At 57.4% G+C, this 17,338-nt stretch overlaps 4 protein-coding genes across 4 annotated transcripts; 2 read left to right on the top strand and 2 right to left on the bottom strand.

Moving 5' to 3' along the window:
* Window positions 1-6,214: 6,214 nt before the first annotated feature.
* E0L32_010933 (uncharacterized protein) lies at window positions 6,215-6,934 on the top strand (the record flags this gene model as incomplete). Its single annotated transcript, XM_031133606.1, has 2 exons — window positions 6,215-6,263; window positions 6,351-6,934. 2 exons carry the CDS (start codon window positions 6,215-6,217, stop codon window positions 6,932-6,934), a joined length of 633 nt encoding a protein of 210 aa, XP_030988843.1.
* Window positions 6,935-7,505: 571 nt separating this feature from the next.
* Window positions 7,506-11,488, bottom strand: E0L32_010934 (uncharacterized protein; the record flags this gene model as incomplete). The annotated part of the gene is made up of 4 exons (XM_031133607.1): window positions 7,506-8,386; window positions 8,469-9,206; window positions 9,967-11,221; window positions 11,297-11,488. The coding sequence occupies 4 exons, from the start codon at window positions 11,486-11,488 to the stop codon at window positions 7,506-7,508; spliced, it is 3,066 nt and encodes a 1,021-aa protein (XP_030988844.1).
* A 1,600-nt stretch (window positions 11,489-13,088) lies between these two features.
* Window positions 13,089-15,749, top strand: E0L32_010935 (uncharacterized protein; the record flags this gene model as incomplete). Its single annotated transcript, XM_031133608.1, has 5 exons — window positions 13,089-13,264; window positions 13,325-13,642; window positions 13,699-14,470; window positions 14,947-14,987; window positions 15,047-15,749. The coding sequence occupies 5 exons, from the start codon at window positions 13,089-13,091 to the stop codon at window positions 15,747-15,749; spliced, it is 2,010 nt and encodes a 669-aa protein (XP_030988845.1).
* A 255-nt stretch (window positions 15,750-16,004) lies between these two features.
* E0L32_010936 (uncharacterized protein) lies at window positions 16,005-16,470 on the bottom strand (the record flags this gene model as incomplete). Its single annotated transcript, XM_031133609.1, has 4 exons — window positions 16,005-16,054; window positions 16,125-16,253; window positions 16,331-16,364; window positions 16,441-16,470. The coding sequence occupies 4 exons, from the start codon at window positions 16,468-16,470 to the stop codon at window positions 16,005-16,007; spliced, it is 243 nt and encodes an 80-aa protein (XP_030988846.1).
* Between the last annotated feature and the right edge of the window lie 868 nt (window positions 16,471-17,338).

Raw genomic sequence — 17,338 nt, forward strand, 5'->3', positions numbered from 1 at the left:
AACCATAATATCCTATTTGGCATGGCGAGCTCGCGCTACGGACCCCTTGCCGCAGTATCTGTTGTATTTGTGACATGAAGTTGACGAGAGACAGCATTATCGCCAAACGGAGGTCATTGCCCGTGAGTGTGATCTGATCACACGCCCCGATTGGCACATCGTTTTGTAAGTGAGCCAAGAGTCTTGGTCCTGGGGTAGGTCCCTGACGGGTGCTGGTGCCGGCGCCGGCGGCGTTCTCCGCTTGTTTTGTTAGCTTCATATCTTCTTGTCTGGAGCCTGAACGTCTGCACGCAGGGCTCGGGGTATAGGTACCGCAGGACTGGCTTGCGTTGCTGTTTTTGGGTGTAAGTGGGGAGCGTGTTGAGGAACATGATGCTGGGGGACGGCTCTCCACCACCATCTCTCAGGGAAATACACGTTTACTATCGGTCTAAAACAGGAGCCGGAGAGCGACCCGGGCCTGTCTTCCTCTAGACACCTTCTTGTCTGGAAATCGCCCGCTTCTAGAACCCATCTTTGTCCAGGGGTCACAAGGTGTGATCGTGTCACAAGGGTCGTTGGACGACGAGTAGTCGGGAGCCATTACGCGCGGCCCAATCTCGTCGAGGTCCCGGCCCATGCCTCGTCGGCGGGCGACAACGGCGAGCGAGAAGTGGTCGGCCAGCTATGCTCGAGAACGGAAGGTCATGGAGGCTGCGAGGAGTGGGAATTTCTATAGGGTAAACGCGAGCTATCTATAGGGTAAGTATAGGGTAATTATGGGGAAGTTATAGGGTAATTGAATACATCAGCAGTGACAGGAATTGTGGTGATAGTTTGACGCCGGCCGTCATCATCTTCTCTTAGTCTAGAGCCCCACACCATCTGTCAAAGGAAGGGCGGGAATCCGATTTTTCAGTCTATCAAAAGGCCCTGTGAGACCCGGGATTGTCGGCGGGCCCTGCGAAACCGCCCTCCGCTCGCCGTGGTCTCTTATCGGCCAACTAAGACGACTCTGGAATCATCTTCTACACACCTCCGCAGAGGACCTCGAGACATTGAAATACCCCGGATGCCCACTGGCTGAGCTTCTGGACACATTCTCTTGGCTCTCACTCGCTACTCTGTCCTTTGGCCCTCTTATCAGTTGCCTTGCCGCGCTTGTCCTCACTTCACAGCCTATTATTCATTCTCAGCCATCTCGTCAAGCCCTCCTTTTTGATACCCCCCGAGCTTCTCAGCTCATCGACCACCATGGGCTCGCTCAAGGAAGACTACCCCTGCCCTTGGATCTCGACACCATGCATCTACTCGACGCCCATGTCTAAAGCAGCTGGCTGGTTCGTCTCCAAATACCTTTTCCGTTTCCCTACCTTTCGGAACCACTAACACACAACCCCTCTACTCTCCAGCAACATCTTCCTCAAGCTAGAAAACCTCCAGCCCTCGGGCTCCTTCAAGTCCCGCGGCATAGGCAACCTCGTCTCCCGCGCCGCCGCGGCGGCCCCGGCCTCGACGCAGGTTCACTTCTTCTGCTCGTCCGGCGGCAACGCCGGGCTGGCCTGCGTCACGGCCGCCAACGCCGTGGGGCGCCCGGCCACCGTCGTCGTGCCGACCACGACGCCGCCGCTCATGGCCCAGCGCCTGCGCGACCTGGGCGCCGAGGTCGTCGTCACGGGCGACAACTGGGCCCAGGCCGACGCGCACCTGCGCGGCGCGCTGCTCGCGGCCGTGCCCGCCGGCTGCACGGCCGTCTACGTCCCGCCCTTTGACCACCCGGACATCTGGGACGGCGCGTCGTCGCTGGCCGACGAGCTGGCGGAGCAGATGCGCGGCGTGCCGGGCGCGCTGGACGCCGTGGTGTGCAGCGTCGGCGGCGGCGGGCTGCTGGCGGGCCTGGCGCAGGGCATCGAGCGCGTGTACGGCGGGACCATGGCCGAGCTCGCCGCGCGCGGGTCCGGGCCCGGGTCCGGGCCGCGGGTCCTGGCCATGGAGACCCGCGGCGCCGACAGCCTCAACGCGAGCGTGCGGGCGGGCGAGCTCGTGACGCTGCCGGGCATCACGTCGGTCGCGACGTCGCTGGGCGCGACGCGGGTGGCCGAGCGGGCGTACGCGTACGCGCGCGACGGCGGCGGGCAGGTCGTCAGCGCGGTGCTGAGCGACGCCGACGCCGTGGCCGGCCTGTCGCGGTTCCTCGACGACGCGCGGATCCTGGTCGAGCCCGCGTGCGGCGCCACGGTGGCGACGGCGTACAACGGGGACCTGCGGCGGTACCTGGGCAAGGGGCTGACGGACGGGGAGTGGGCGCGCAAGAACGTCGTCCTGGTCGTCTGCGGGGGGTCGAATATCAACCAGGAGCTGCTGGTCAAGTACCAGGAGAGGTTTGGCGTTTCGGTTTGATTTTTCTTTTGGTTTTTAATGACAAGAATTGACTTCCGGTCCAGGATAGGGGATAATAATGAGCAATCTGGTAGATGGATGGGCGAGGATGGGTGAAAGATCATGGGACAACTGACTTGCAAGCGGAGGCTCTTAATGAAAGATGTTACTGGGCTTGTAGATGAACTCATAGAATCATACATCTCATGTCTGCATTTCCAGACGCACATTACCATACATCCTCTCTTCATATACCAAATCAGTTCGCCGCCCTCTCGTATGGCAGTTCCCCATATCCTTCCGGGAGTCTGGTCAAGAGCGGATGGTAGTCCTCGAGGACCATCTTGATCTCGCCAAAGTAGTTCACCTCGCCCTGCTGCTCGAAGCCCAGGCGCTTGAACAGCGCAATGCTCGACTCATTCTTGGCCTTGATCTTGACCATGAACAGCTTGAGCGCGTGCACCTCGTCCTTCTTGGCGCCGTCCTGGCTGGCTGCGTACTCGCGCAGAATCCCCTTGAGGTTCCTGTAGATGTAGTGCAGGAACGTCATGACCGCGGCCGTCCCCAGGCCTTGGCCCCTGTGGCTGTGGTCCGCGATCATAATGTCAACCTCACCGACGTAGTAGCTCGGCTCTTGGGCGGATGCGCCACCTCCTTGCTCGCTCTCTCCCCCTTCCTCATCGTCCCAGGGGTAGAGGAAGAAGTTGATGTCGCCGACCATGCGGTCTGGAGCATCGTCGACATCTGCCTTGACTACATGGACCACTTTAGAGCTGTCCAGCGGCTGGCAGAGAATGAAGGTGAGTTTGTCATGCGAGGCCCGCCATGACTCCTGGTTCTCGTACTCTTCCTCGAGAGTGAGCCGATCGGAAGCTGTCGCTTCCTGGATTGCCTGTACCCCGGGATTTCATTAGAGACGCACACGCGGGTTTTCTTTTGAAATAAATTGCTTACGGGGTCCTCCATCCATTGGTGATACTTCACGACATGGCGGCGGTCATAAGGCACGAGGAGCACCTTTGAGGACCGAACAGCTGGTTTTCAGGCTGTCAGTCGACATTTTCTTTGCGAGCAGATTTCCTGCCGCCAAGCGATTCAACAGGGCGCTTCTGAAGCCCGAAGCTGTATTGACGTACCTGTATTCTCATTGATCTTCATTTTCCGCGCATGCCGTTGCTTGTCACCTTGGTCATGGCGGAAGGGAGAACTGCTTGAGATGAATTAGTCAAAATGATTACAAACTCCCCATTTGACACTTTCACTGGGCGGCGGGTACCTGCAGGTGACATTGCAACACCTAAATGCTGCTACAGTTAGCGCCCGTGCCAACGCACTTAGTCAGGTATTCAACGTATTCAACCGGTTCTATGTGATGATTCTGATAATACAAATACAACACCCCTCGGGGTTTCTCTCTCATTTTGGTGTACATCTAATCTCATACAAGCCTCCTATAGTACATGCATTAGTCTAGTTCACAACCCCCGCTTCACGTCTCAACGGGAAGCGGCGGGAACAGCCCATCCAGCGCACCCTTTCCGGGACTCCTCAGCGGCTTGCCGTACTCGTAGTCGGCGCCCGGCCTCGCGTGAGCAAACGTCCGGTTCTGGGCCGGGACGCCGAGCACATCGAGCAGCTCGGCCGCCTTCTCGGGCATGAAGGGCTGCAGGAGGATGCCGACGATCCTCAGCGACTCGGCCGCCGTGTACACCACCAGCTGCATCTCTGCTCGCTTCTCGTCGCCCGGCAGTTTCGCCAGGTCCCAGGGCGCCGCCGCCTGGATGAACTTGTTCGTCTCAAAGACGGCATCCATGATGGCCCGCAGCGCCGCGCCCGGATCCAGCCCATCCATGCGATCGGACGCTTTCTCCGCCACCTGCGCCAGCACCTCGTTCTGGGGGCCGAGAAGGCCTTTGCTGTCCGAAACTCGCACGAGCGCGCCATTGCTTGCAGCCTCGACTGCCTCCCTCACATTCCACAGCTTTGGCCTCGTGATTCTCCCCAATAGATTCCCAAGGCCCCACTGCAGACCCTTCTTGTATCGCTCCACGATGTACGTGTTCTCGTAGTCAGAGTCCTGCGCGATGCCTCCGTCGTGTATCAGGAAGTATCGCATGGGGTCGACACCCCACCTGTCGATAGCGAAGAAGGGGTTCACGACGTTCCCAATCGACTTGGACATCTTTTTCCTCCCCAATGTCCAGTGAGCATGGCTGAGCACACGCTTGGGTAGGGGCAGGTCCAAGGCCAAGAGCAGCGCTGGCCAGTACACACAGTGGAATCTCAGGATGTCCTTGCCGATGACATGCACATCCGCCGGCCAGCCGCCCTCGTGCTCTCGCCCTGGCGTCCACCCTGGAAAGCCGGCCTTGGTCAGGTAGTTGATCAGAGCGTCGACCCAGACGTAGATGGTCTGCTCCGGGTCGTCAGGCACGCGGATTCCCCAGTCCAGCCTACTGACCGGCCGCGATATGGAGAGGTCCTCGAGGTTGTTGGAGACCCAGTGCACCACCTCGCTCATCCTCGTCGCCGGCACCACCCAGTCCGGATTTTCCCTGTAGAACTCGAGCAGCCGGTCCTTCAGAGCCGTCATCCTGAAGTGGTAGTTCTTCTCCTCGGTCCACTCGACCGCGTTGCCGGACTCGACCGACGCCATGTGCACCTTGCCCGTCATGGGCGCGACCCGCCTCTCGATCATCGTCTCCGGGTAGAACGTCTCGTCGCTGACACAGTACCACCCCTCGTGCTTCGATTCGTAGATGTAGCCCCTCTCGCGCAGCAGGAACCAAAAGTGCCGCACCGCATCGGCGTGGTCCGCGTCCGTCGTGCGTATGAAGAAGTCGTTGTCGATGTTGGACCTCTGCGCCAGGTCGCGGAAGGTGGCGGCATTGGCGTCGCAGAACTGCTTGGGCGGTATGTCTTCGAGGGCCGCGGCGCGCTGGACCTTCATGCCGTGCTCGTCGGTCCCCGTGCACATGAGCGCCTTGTTGCCCTTGAGGGTCTGCCAGCGCTTCAGGACGTCGGTCAGGACCATGGAGTACATGTGTCCGATATGGGGCGCTTCACCTTGTCAGCAACAAGAGGGGAGCAAGTGAAATTCGTTTCCTCTTCCAACATACCAGCATTGACATAGAAGATTGGCGTGGTGACATAGTATGGCTTCGATGACGGGTTTGAGTCGCTCTTGAATCTGCGCGAAAAGCTGTTGCCGTGATAGCAGGACGGGCATACCCAACGCGACCGTCGAATGGCGGTTCCCCGTAGGCCCGAAAGCCTACGAGAAGCTATCAGAAGCTCCATTGGCTCTGTATGCTGTGCTTGCGACAGCCGCGGACGATGTAGACTCCAGGTGGTCTCAGGAAATCTGGTGATCGCCAGTCCAAATTATGTTGATAAAGCTGAGTGCGGATTGGCGTTATCGATAACTGTGTGGCCCTTGTCAAAGAGGCTCCGTTGCTCAATCGTACGCTAAAATGGCGGTCTCCTAGTGGCGATTACAGACTGTATTAGGTGATCAAGGCATCCATCTGGGCCGCCTACACTGTGCGGTTCAAGTCCCTAGAATCTCAAGCTCGTCTTATTCACCATAACTTGCCTCAAATAACTTTCCCACCGTTCACATATATCTGATCTTGGAGCTCCTGAACTCAAAAATCTCGCACCCTCATTCGTTTTCTTTCCTTTGTGAGACAGAGAACCATCATTTGCACTCATTAATAGCATTACTTCTGTCTCTGTCAAGACCGGCATCTCGCTCTGGACCTCAGTCATCATCAAAATAAGAAAGCAGGATTGTCATCGACAGCCTCCCTCGGCAGCACCACATACCTCACAGTCACAACTCACAACTCCCAAGATGGCGGGCCCAGTCTCAGAAGAAGCACAGGTGAAAATCACCAGCGAAGGTATCTATCTATCTATCTATCTTTCCGTTCAACATTTCGTACATCTCTCTCACATAGTCATCCCTTGCTAAATCCACATACCAATAGCGGCGCAAACCTTTATAGACTGGTACTACAGCGCCCTCAACGACAAGAAGCCCCTCGCGAGCTTCTACGTCGACAGCAACACAAAGTACGCCTCGGCCGGCGTCAAGTCGGACATCTCGGCCAACGGGCTGCACCTCGCCGGCGGGCCCGCCGAGCTCGAGGCCCTGCTCAACAAGCACGCCGGCCAGGGCCAGGGAACCGCGAGCCGCAGCGAGCGCGCCCGCTACGAGGTCGAAGGGTTCGACGCGCAGGTCGTCAACCCGGACTTCCGCGTCGCCTGCCCGGCGCACCTGCTGGCGGGCGCCACCGCGGCGACCTCCTCGGAGAACAACAGCGGCGGCGGCGGAGGGGGGCCCGCGCCGCGCGGCCGGGGCGCCGCGGTGCAGGCCGCCGCCGCCGCGAGCCGCGTGTCGATCGCCGTGCAGGTCACGGGGTGGGTGCAGTACGGCGCGTCTAAGGAGTCGCCCCGGAGCACCTTCAACGAGGTGTTTGTGCTGGTGCCCAACTGGGACGCCGTCGGGCCCAAGGCGGCACGGGGCCTGAAGCACTGGTTGATTATGAGTCAAAACTTCAGGGCCCTGTGAGAAGGAAAGATGGATGAGAGAGAAGGAGAGAGAGAAGAAGAAGAGTTAGCTAGGGTTGGGCCAGTGGCCTGCCTTGCGAGATATGATACCAGATCCTGCGGAAGGAAGGACGAAGTGCTGCATCAAAAGTCTGCAGCATGCCCTTGAGCGAGTCTTTACAGGGGCGGCGTACTGAGTGAAGATAAAGCAGTGGCATGCTGCTCGGAATCGGCAGATACTTGACTACCGCGAAGACAGAGCACGGGGCGTCATTGAATATCTACCATGTAACAAAAGTTCGCTCGTGGATATCGCCAAGAATCAAATTCGAGTTGTATCCAAGTCATGGATACCGGATTGAGCAGGAAACGAATAGACACTACCACATTCAAGATGGATTCCAGTCAGAAAGCAGCACGGCTGGCATCGACGATAATAGTGGTGGAACATGAATATGACGGGGTCACATTAAAACAGCAAACAATATCACCACCCACAATGACAAGACCCAGTGCTCTTATTGACATTCTACCCTTGCCACGCAGCTGATTATTCTCTCTCTTTACCTCCCCCAACCCTACCCCTTCTCAATTTACTTGCTCGACAGCCCAGCCCTCCTATACTCCCAATACCCCGCGCGGATGCGATCCCACTTCTCCGCCAGCCTCCGCAGACACACCTCCGCCTTGTCGCTCTCCCCCTTCTCGGCGTAGATCTCCGCCAGCATGTCCAGGGCATGCGTGCTCCTGACGATCTCCTTATCCTCCCCCTCACCAATTTCTTCCACAAACTCCTCCACGAACCCTTGGACCGAGGACGCCGCCCGCCCGCCCTTGGCCAGCACGCCCTTGAGGTAGTTCCAGGGGCTCTGGTTCTGCGGCGCCAGCCGGATCTTGCCCTGCGCGTACGCGACCTCGCGGTCGACGACCTCCCGCGGCACCGCCTCGTCGCGCTCCGTGGCGTGCGAGCCGGGCGTCGCGCGCGCCGGGTCCGAGAAGACGAGGAAGAAGCGGTGCGACCAGGCCGAGTTGTTGCGCACGTCGTCGTCGACGAGCTTCTCGGTGGCCGCGAGCTCGGCCGCGGACCAGTTGCCCAGCTTGCGCACGAGGTACTGCCGGTACGACCAGACGTGGTAGTTCTTGGTGTCCTCGGCCAGCATGGCGGTCAGGAACTCGGTCTCCGAGGCGGCGACCTCGGCGACGCGGCCGGGGTCGTCGCGGATCTGCGGGTAGTACTGGTCCATGAGCTGCTGGCGGTGGTGCCAGATCTGGTAGTTCTTGAGGTAGTTGAGGGCGACGCCGTTGAGCCACCTGATCTCGTCCGGGATGGACAGGTCGAGCGCCGCGATGATGAAGAAGCGGTAGAGCCAGACGGTGTAGTGCGCCGGGTTCATCGAGATGATGTGCTCGGTGAGCTTGAGGCAGCGCGGCGAGCACTCCTGCTTGACCATGACGGCCCTGAGGTATCCAATGGCTATAATATCGCAACAACACACAAGTCAGCCAAATTTCTCTAAACTCCCTGCGCCTGAATTTGCAGTCCAACAAGTCATTACCTTCAGCATAATCCTCCGGGTAGGCAATAGCAGCGAGCGCCCCCTCGGGGTCCTCCTGCGGTATGGGCACCACGTCGTCCCACGCCGGGTCCCGCGCGTACGGGTCCGACCTCTCCCCGTACAGGTCCGCCCTCAGTTCCGCCATCTCTCTCCGCCGCAGCGCCTCCTCCGCGACGTCCTCCTCGCCGACCTCGGTCGCCTTCCCCGTGTCCGGGTCGATCGCGCCCCTGCGCGCGCGGTCCCGCCTGTCCAGGAAGGCCCTGTGCGCGATCTCGAGCGCCGTCAGGTGCACCCGCCGCGCGGCCCGCTGGTCAAACTGCTCGGGCGTGTACTCGCCGACGTCGCGGCCCGGTCGGTCGCGGCCCCACTGCGTAGGGGCGCTGGCGGTGCTGGTGGTAGTAGGCAGGCCTTGCTGCTGCTGCTGCTGCTGGGGATGCGTGCGCCTCTTCAGTGTCCGGAGCGGCAGGCTGGCCTCGTTGACATGCCGCCAGAGGTCGCGCTGCGCCTTGTTCCCGAGCTTGCTGCTGCTGCGTGCCGAGGATGAGGCTGCTGCTGCTGCTGCGGCTGCGCGCACGAGGTGGGCGCTGGCCCAGGCGTTGCGGTCGGCCGGGGATAGGCCGCTGGGTCCGACCTCCTGGAGGGTCTTGTGGAAAGGGTTCGTCTGGTTAAAGCGCTGCTGGGAGCGCTCGTTGACGGTGCTGGGTAGCGGCGGTGCGGGAGCTTCTTTTGCTGGAAGGGCTAGAGGTCAGTTTTCATGTACACGCCCTCGACAGCATAGTGAATGAAATATTGGAAGACTGAGCTCCAGAAGAGCAAGAAAAGACTCTCGCCCACCTTCGGGTTCCTTTGGCCTCGAAGCTACCTTTCCTTTTGGTGGCATGGCTGCTTCGCCGAGGTCAGGCGTATGGGATGATGGTGGGGTTTTTAAATGTTGACCTCAAAGTGCCATCACAGCTCCCCCACATACCTACAAACTTCTTTATCGGCCTGGTGAGGAATGGATTCCACCCCATATAATTCCGTCCCCGGCTTTGACAACGGTCTAGTCTCATCGGACTCGAGGAACAATACCAAGGCAACAATACGATACAAAACGCCACGAGCAAACATGACCACCGCGCTCCTCTTGTTTGCGCCCTAGCATGAATCTGATTCTGCAGAGACATGATTGTCTCATTATTAACCAATTAAATAAGCTTATGGATGTTACCGCAAGGTACATAGTCTAGATGTTTGCAGGAAAAAGCTGTCCGTGTAAAACAGCTCCCCGCTTGCTCTAGGTCGAACCCTTCCGGCCGATAGTAAGCTATGATAGTACAGCCAAATGGGATGAAGCCCTGATTACGCCCACCTCGTTATTGATACCATTTGTTCTCCTGCCAAAGCCGTGATCCGTCCCATCATGTTTTGCTGAAGGCCCCTGTCCGGGTTGGCCTCCTGCCCAGCCGCCGATATCCGAAGTCTGCTCACTGGCTCTCAACCTTCCAAAACTTCCAACCTTCGCGCTCGCCTCCATCCCCCCCTTGGACGCCAACCAGCTGCTCAACGCCCTCGATGCCGGGGGCCTTCAGGAACTTCTCCACATCAATCTCCATACCGCCTTCTTCATCGTCGTCCATACCGTTCCTGAGGACTGCCGGCCAAAGAACGCCGACGCCATCGCTCCCCAGAGTGGTTTCGAACTTGGCGTACCCCTCTTCTTCCAATTGCTTCTCCAGCTTGTCCAGCTTGCTTCGCGGTACATCAGGCTTCATCAAGGTAATGGAGCAGCCGCCACCGCCGGCTCCCGTAAGCTTAGTCCAGCCGATACCCTCGTGATCGACCAGCTCGCGGATGCGCTCCAGCCGAGGATGTGACACGCCAAGAGAGACCAGCAAGCCGTGATTTATAGTCATGAGCTCGCCGACCTTCCTCAGGGACTCGTAATCTTCGTTATCAAAGTCGTCGTCCGATATCGTTGCTGCTGCAGTCTGTGTGACCTTGTCCATGGCGTCCAGAATGGATCCCACCAGTTTCGGGTGAGCTTCCTTCAGCCTGCCGACCTTTGCGACCTCGTGGTGGGTGGACTTGGGTTGCTTCGTATCGACAATCAGGAGGGGGAGTTCCGGGAAGTCCCAGAGGGGCTTGACCGCCGGTGGCTTGGTGTAGTCTGTCCTCTGGAACACGACTGCCTTGCCCTGGGTGGCAACGGCGTTATCGACGCCGGAAGGGTTGCCGTGAATGCACATTTCTCCGACGAAAGCCCATCTGTTGATCCTCTCCACCTGTAGACGGGCCTCCTCTGGGGGCTGGTCGGGGTGGGGCCCAGACAGCGTCCGTAGTTGCAGCAGGAGAGCAGCTGCCAGGCAGACCGCAATAGAGGCACTGCTTCCCAGCCCGGCGCCCAAGGGGATGGTAGAGCGCAACGTGTAAACACATCCCGGGAACTTCTGATTCGCCAGGGACATGAACATGTACAGGAAGGACGACGCAGAGTTCTGGTGGATCTTTCGTTCGTGTTCAGATTTCTCGGGGGATATATTGGCGAGATGCGGCTGCAGCGCCTCGAAGAGATCCGGGTCGATCGCCGTGACGAGGTCGTAGTAGTACTTCTTCTTCGCGGGGTCGGAAAAGGTCTCCCAGGGCAGCTCGTCAATGTTCCACGTGTGGAAGAGGTCGATGTCCGGGAATCTGAGTGAGACTGTTCTCTTTGACTTTGATAGCGTCGTCACGAGAAGGTATGAGCGCATCGAGACCGCAGCAGCTATCGCAGCCTTGTTCGTGTTAGCCATGCCAGCCTAGCGAACTCGCAACCCCTTCCTCTGAGGTTCCATGCGCCTCTGACATACCTTGCCGTGCACCACGGCATGTTCGCCAAAGACAATGACCTTGCCCGGCGCCGAGACCATAAAGGCCGGCATCATGGGGCTCGACTGCTTGCGATCCATCCTTACGCGTGGGCTGGCGTCTTTCGCGACGCCGTTGCCGTTGATGTGGAGTTTGTCAACACCCTTATGGATGCCATTGACGAGGTTCGTCATTGCCCAGGGATGATGCTCGGACAGCTAAGAGGACTGCGACCTAAGGCTTTTTAAGGTTTCCTGGGGGCTCCGCGGCCGACAGAAGGTCCGCGGTGTGGTTGAGCCACCTCGTTCCTGGCACTGGGCGGGAAAAGGGAGGGGCCGCGTCCGCAACGGCAGGTTCCGCTCTGGTGGAACGAGGACTCAGACGGATGGTCGCAGCCGGGTGGCTGGTCAATGGTTGCGTACGACGCAACGAGAGGCCGCCGGTCGAATCGGTAATTGCTTCAAGGAGAGATGCGCAAGGGGGGTTGAGATCAGCCAGCCAACGAGGTGAACTAGGCTTGTGATGCGCAACACTATTGGGCAATTCAGGAGCGGTTATGTAGGATGGTTCCGGCAGTAAAAAGCAATTGGTCAAGAGTCAGGAGTGAGGGAAAAGAAGAGAATGCGGGACACGACACGAGGGGAGACAAACGAATATGTCGTCCTACCTCCTTTCCGGTGCTCACTAGGACGGGATGTGGTGACGAGGAGTCGAGAGATTTCGGCATCCAATGCGATTTCAAGCCTGGAAATTGGATAGGTGCAGTAAGCGCAGGGACCAGGAGGGACTTGCAGCGCTGGCATGGCTCCTCGACAGGGGTGGTCACCTTTTTCAGCGCCGATATGATTGGAGCTGCGCCGCGATCGCACGAACCTACCCACTCCCTGCAGTCTTCTGGAAGAGCCTCTGGCCCGCTGGGTTCTCCAGTTGAGAGCAGCTTCAGGGCTGCCCCTCCCAACGGTACGTGGGGTTTTAGTGCCATGATAGGCTGGCCACCTGGTGTAGTGAGACTGAACCGATCTTCACCTTCCAAAAACCATCCACGCACACACACACCTACCTTCACCTTTCCTGATGGTTGCATTAACTGTGAGTTGTATTGGAGAGGGCCACGATGTGCCTGCAGGAGACATTGCATGTATACGCAAATCCCAACCAAAGGGCAGCAAGCTTCGGAGGCCGCATTGCGCTAGATCCATCCAGGTAAAAGAAGAGCCGTCTGTCTGCAGCTATGGCAGCCAACATTGGGTGATGATTTGAGGGAGCCCCCTCCCCTCCAATGAGGCTCGACGATGCATCCGCGAGGTCCGCAGTCACCGATGCCCAACTTGTCGCGCTGCATCCGAAGCCGGCCGCTCGCATCACTTCAGAAGTACAGCACAGCACAGCACAAGAATATGCATGTCACTTGGCAATATGATAGACCGAACAGGCGAGAACTCTCCAGGGTGTGGGATCACAGATGATGGGCATGACAACCCCTCAGTAAACCGTCCAGCGAACACCAGAATAAGACAATTCAATCTGTTGCAGTGCGATGATACTGAGCCTGTAAAATACAGGGAGAGCTTGTGAACGTTCTTGTGAAAATGTGCATGCAGCCTTTGACTCTTTGGGCGCCTTCTGGAAACAGGTCGTTCCGTAGTTACTCTGGCTGTGATCCACCGCACCACGGTCTGAGATTCTTCACATCATTTGAAGAAGAAACGCATCTTTCCTGATGCGTTTGTCTACTCTCAGCTCAAAAATCACTCCTCTATAACGGCTCCGCCTTGTCTTGCTCCATGCTTCACAATGTTGGCAAGGCACGTCACACACAGAGCTGTTAAAGGCATACCAGTCTTGCAACACCATTCATACGCCCGATTCAGCTCTAGCTCCCATGGGTCCGAGTTGAAGATCAATGCCGCCCGCTTGCTAGAAACTCTACATGATACTTGCCAGTGGGGAGCAGCTCACCGATATGGAAGGTATCGTTCCTCATCCGCAACACTCTCGTGTCGATACAGCACTAACACTCATATGACCAGTGGTGCTACGGAGACTGGCATGGCCAGGCTGGCTCTCTCCGACGACGACGCGCGTGTCCGCCGCTGGTTCGCCGACGAGATGGAGTCTCTCGGCTGTGGCGTGACCGTAGATGAGATGGGCAACATGTTTGCTCGCCGCTCGGGATCCTCGGGCTCTCGAGCGCCGATGACAGCTATGGGCAGTCACCTGGACACTCAGCCGCGAGGCGGGAGGTACGACGGGATCCTGGGTATCATGGCAGGCGTGGAAGCCATGAGGACGCTCAAGGATGCCGGATACAAGACGCACTTCGATGTGGGCGTCGTGAACTGGACGAAGTAAGTGTGCCCTTGAGAACTAGGACACCCGCCACGGGCACTGACGGTCTGTCAAGCGAGGAGGGCGCGCGCTTCCCCAAATCAATGGTCTCGTCGGGTGCTTGGGCAGGAATCATCTCCCGCGAAGCAGCCTGGGACCTGAGGGATATCTTCGACCCGTCCATAACACTAAGATCGGAGCTCGAGAGGCACGGCATGCTAGGCGCTGTGCCCTGCTCGCTTCAGGGCTACCCCCTCGGAGCTCACTTCGAGCTGCACATCGAGCAGGGCCCCATCCTCCAGCAGGAGGGAAAGCGCATCGGCGTCGTCCGTGGCGCCCAGGGCTACCGTTGGCTCACCTTCACCCTCCTGGGCCGCGATGCCCACACCGGGACCACTCCCCTGGACATGCGACAGGACCCGCTGCTCGCGGCCTCCCGCATGATCTCCGTCTCCAACGCCATTGCGAAAAAGGCAGGGGCGCTGGCATCGACCGGCATTCTCAAGATCCCGCAGAGCGCCTCGACCAACACGGTGGCGTCGGAGACGACCTTCACTCTGGATATCAGGCACCCAGACAATGCCGTCGTGCAGCAGGTGCAGGATGAATGCCTGGCTGCCTTTGAAGCTATCGCAGGTGAGGAAAGGGTGCGGATGAGTTGGGTGATAGACACGGATTCACCGTCTACCCAGTTCGACAAAGGCTGTATTGAGACGGTGGAACGCGTAGCCACTGACCTGGTGGGAGAGGACGGCTGGATCCATATGACGAGCGGAGCTGGCCACGACAGTGTCAACACGAGCAAGTGCTGTCCGACAACCATGATATTTGTTCCGTGCAAGGATGGCGTAAGTCACCACCCGGAGGAGTATTGCAGCCCGGAGGACTGGTGAGTTCATCCCCACACATGCTCACTTCTTGTCAACTCTGACTTACACGGTATCTTTTAGCGCTCTCGGCACTCAGGCACTCTTACAAGCAGTTGTTGATTATGATAAGCGAAGGTCATCTCAATGACCTGCTTTCGAGGTAGTATCCTCTGTTACTTAATTAGATAGAGGGTATGGAGGCGCAAATAAAATGAATCCATGGCCCAAATTACGCCCTGTAAACAAGGAGATGTTGCCAGAGACCAGTGTCACCGATAGTTCCTTGTTAGGCAGAGAAAGTTCCTACGTAAGCTGTGACTGGCCCAATTTGTACACAATTTTGCTCTTTGGGCCTGCTTGTAGATCATTTTGGTTTCGCCCTCTCCAGGAATTCGCAAGCTCTTAGCTGCCTGTCAAATTACATAGGTAGGCTAATACCTAAATTGATCTTTAAGCTCGGTCGCATTGCAACACTTGAACCCTTGACAGGCCCGTCGTCAGTTTAGGAGGCCATACACACTCGGGCAGCTTAACAAACTTACTTGAGGATAACAGAGCCTTCTTCGTGTTTTATAAGATCACGATGCCAGTCACCGAAATTGGAATCTTGCATTGTCTTGGGGGAAAGGTTACACCCGAAATCCGGACACTCCTAGAGAAAGCCTTGCCAAAACAGGTACAATGGCGTCAGGACAACGTCCCCGATTCACCCTTGGACACCGAGGCGCTTGCCACCTGGGTCTTTCAACAGCGTGAAGACCCCTCTGTCATGCTGCTTACAGCTACGTGGGAGAGCGTGGAGGCGCATACGAGATGGATCCAGAGCGAGGTCAACCAGAAGCTCATGGGGGACTTGACCAAACACATCGTATTGGAAGGCGACCAAGTGCTTGTCCTTTTCCACCTGGACAAGGAGATCTTCTCGGGCCCACAGGAGCCTGGATCTGTCCCTCTACTGGAGAGCCCTGTCCTCAGCCTCGGCAGGTTCTTCGTAGCCAAGGAGGAGCGAGAGATCTTCGCGAAGAAGTTTGCAGAGGTCGAACATGTCAACCGGGACTTGGTCCGTCCTCACCAAGCACGCTCGGGATGGAGGGTAGACAAGGAAGCCGAGGAGGGGGAGGAGTTTGTGCTGATTTCGGGGTTTGAGTCCATTGATCGGCAGGCCGAGTTCGCTGAGTCAAAGGACTCTGCCAAATATTGCGAGATCCAGGCGCTTATCGAGGAGTCTGACACCAAGCACTACCAGCGCATCATATAGGAGAGCATAGCCGGCACTTTTCTGCAGCGCAATTGAGTATCTGGGCACGATAGCGGCCTTCATCGTCAAATAGGCAAGCTTCGTTTTCTTTTGGTGATCACGACCCTTTTTGACCTGAGGGCTTTCTCAATTCCAAGGTATACCTAGACGCCTCATCATGAATGCGGCCCTATCTGTCGGGCGAATGCGCGATGTCTCATGCAGCCAAAAAGTCCAACCTTTTCCCCTTCCAAGCCCCATTCAGCCCCGTCGCATTTATGAGGACTTCTTCTTCTCCTTCTTGCTGACGTCGGTGATGGTCAGGTCTAGAGACACACAAGCGTTAGTTCAATGTCGTCGAGTGTGGCGCGCTCTCGGGTTCTCAGGTGGTCGTACTCGGGGGGAGAGACTGCTTGAGCTTCTCGGCCTTCTCAGAGTCCTTCAGGACCAGGGTGTAGAGGTGAGTCTGGCATCGGACCTTGAACTTGATCTGCTGGGACTTCTTGTTCTTCTTGATCCGGGCAGCTGCGATTATCGGACACAGATTGTTAGAATTTCCGGTCGTGGTTCGCAACCTTTTCCCTCCCGACCCAAACACTCACAGGAAGCGTCCTTCCTCCGGCAGATCTCGATGAACTGCGGTAACGGCCAAGTCAGCAATCACGGACCCCCACAAGATTTCCCAGAGCACCCCGACTGGCAGGAGCCTTACCTTCTTGATGTCGCCGACTTCACGAGGCATTTTGACGGTTGTTTTTGGCTGGGTGGCTACTGAAAGATCTTTTGGTTCGGCCGTGAGGGTCTTGTTCGTCGTCAATTCGAATTTCGAGAATTAATTTTGTGGGCAGAACTCAATTCGGCGATAAACTGAGCCAAAATCTTGGCATGGTGCACGGGCCAACTCGTGGGGTCGCACTTGCCTAGGTACTTTCTTCGAGGGGTGTGGCTGACGCGTGCTATTACCTCTTCTGGCCAAGTGTGGCGTCGTCTCATTCGTTGATAGGCACATCGTCCTCATGATTGAGACGAGTGTCACAGTTGCCAGATTGCCTTTTGACCTCTTTTGCAAGGGTACAACTTTTATCATAAAGGCCTAGGGAGAACCCCAGGACCTCTGTATGCCGACTTGAAAGTTGTTTCTCTCGTTATCACTACTTCTTCCTTCCGTAACGCCAGATATCCAGCCTCCTGAGGCTGGACTCCATCGGAAGATGCCTACGTCACTTGATAATGCGATGAAGTCCAAGGCAAGCACAGCTACTTACATTATGATACTGTACTTATGAATGGTGGCTAACGAGAACAAGTAGAATGCGCTTCTGGGTAGGGTCTCCAAAAAGAGAGTCGAAGTTGACCCGTTTTGACTAACAATTGCCCGGCAGCATTTACTGGATTAGTTACGGGTGTTGCGATATGGGCAATCTGGGGAGGGGATATGTTCCCGACGGATACAGATCCCAAGGGGAACCCAGAGACGTGGACCCGAGAAGAGCTGAGGAGGTGGCTGGCAGCGGTAAGTGTGTTCTGCTGTGCTGTGGCGCTGCCCCGGTTCTTCAGAGCTCTGACGGTCGCCCAATAAGAGAAACTTGCATCCACAAGCTTCGGACACG

This window comes from Thyridium curvatum (genome assembly GCF_004353045.1).
Source record: "Thyridium curvatum strain D216 chromosome Unknown NODE_94_length_151459_cov_88.394397, whole genome shotgun sequence".
Taxonomy (NCBI): Eukaryota; Fungi; Ascomycota; class Sordariomycetes; order Thyridiales; family Thyridiaceae; genus Thyridium; species Thyridium curvatum.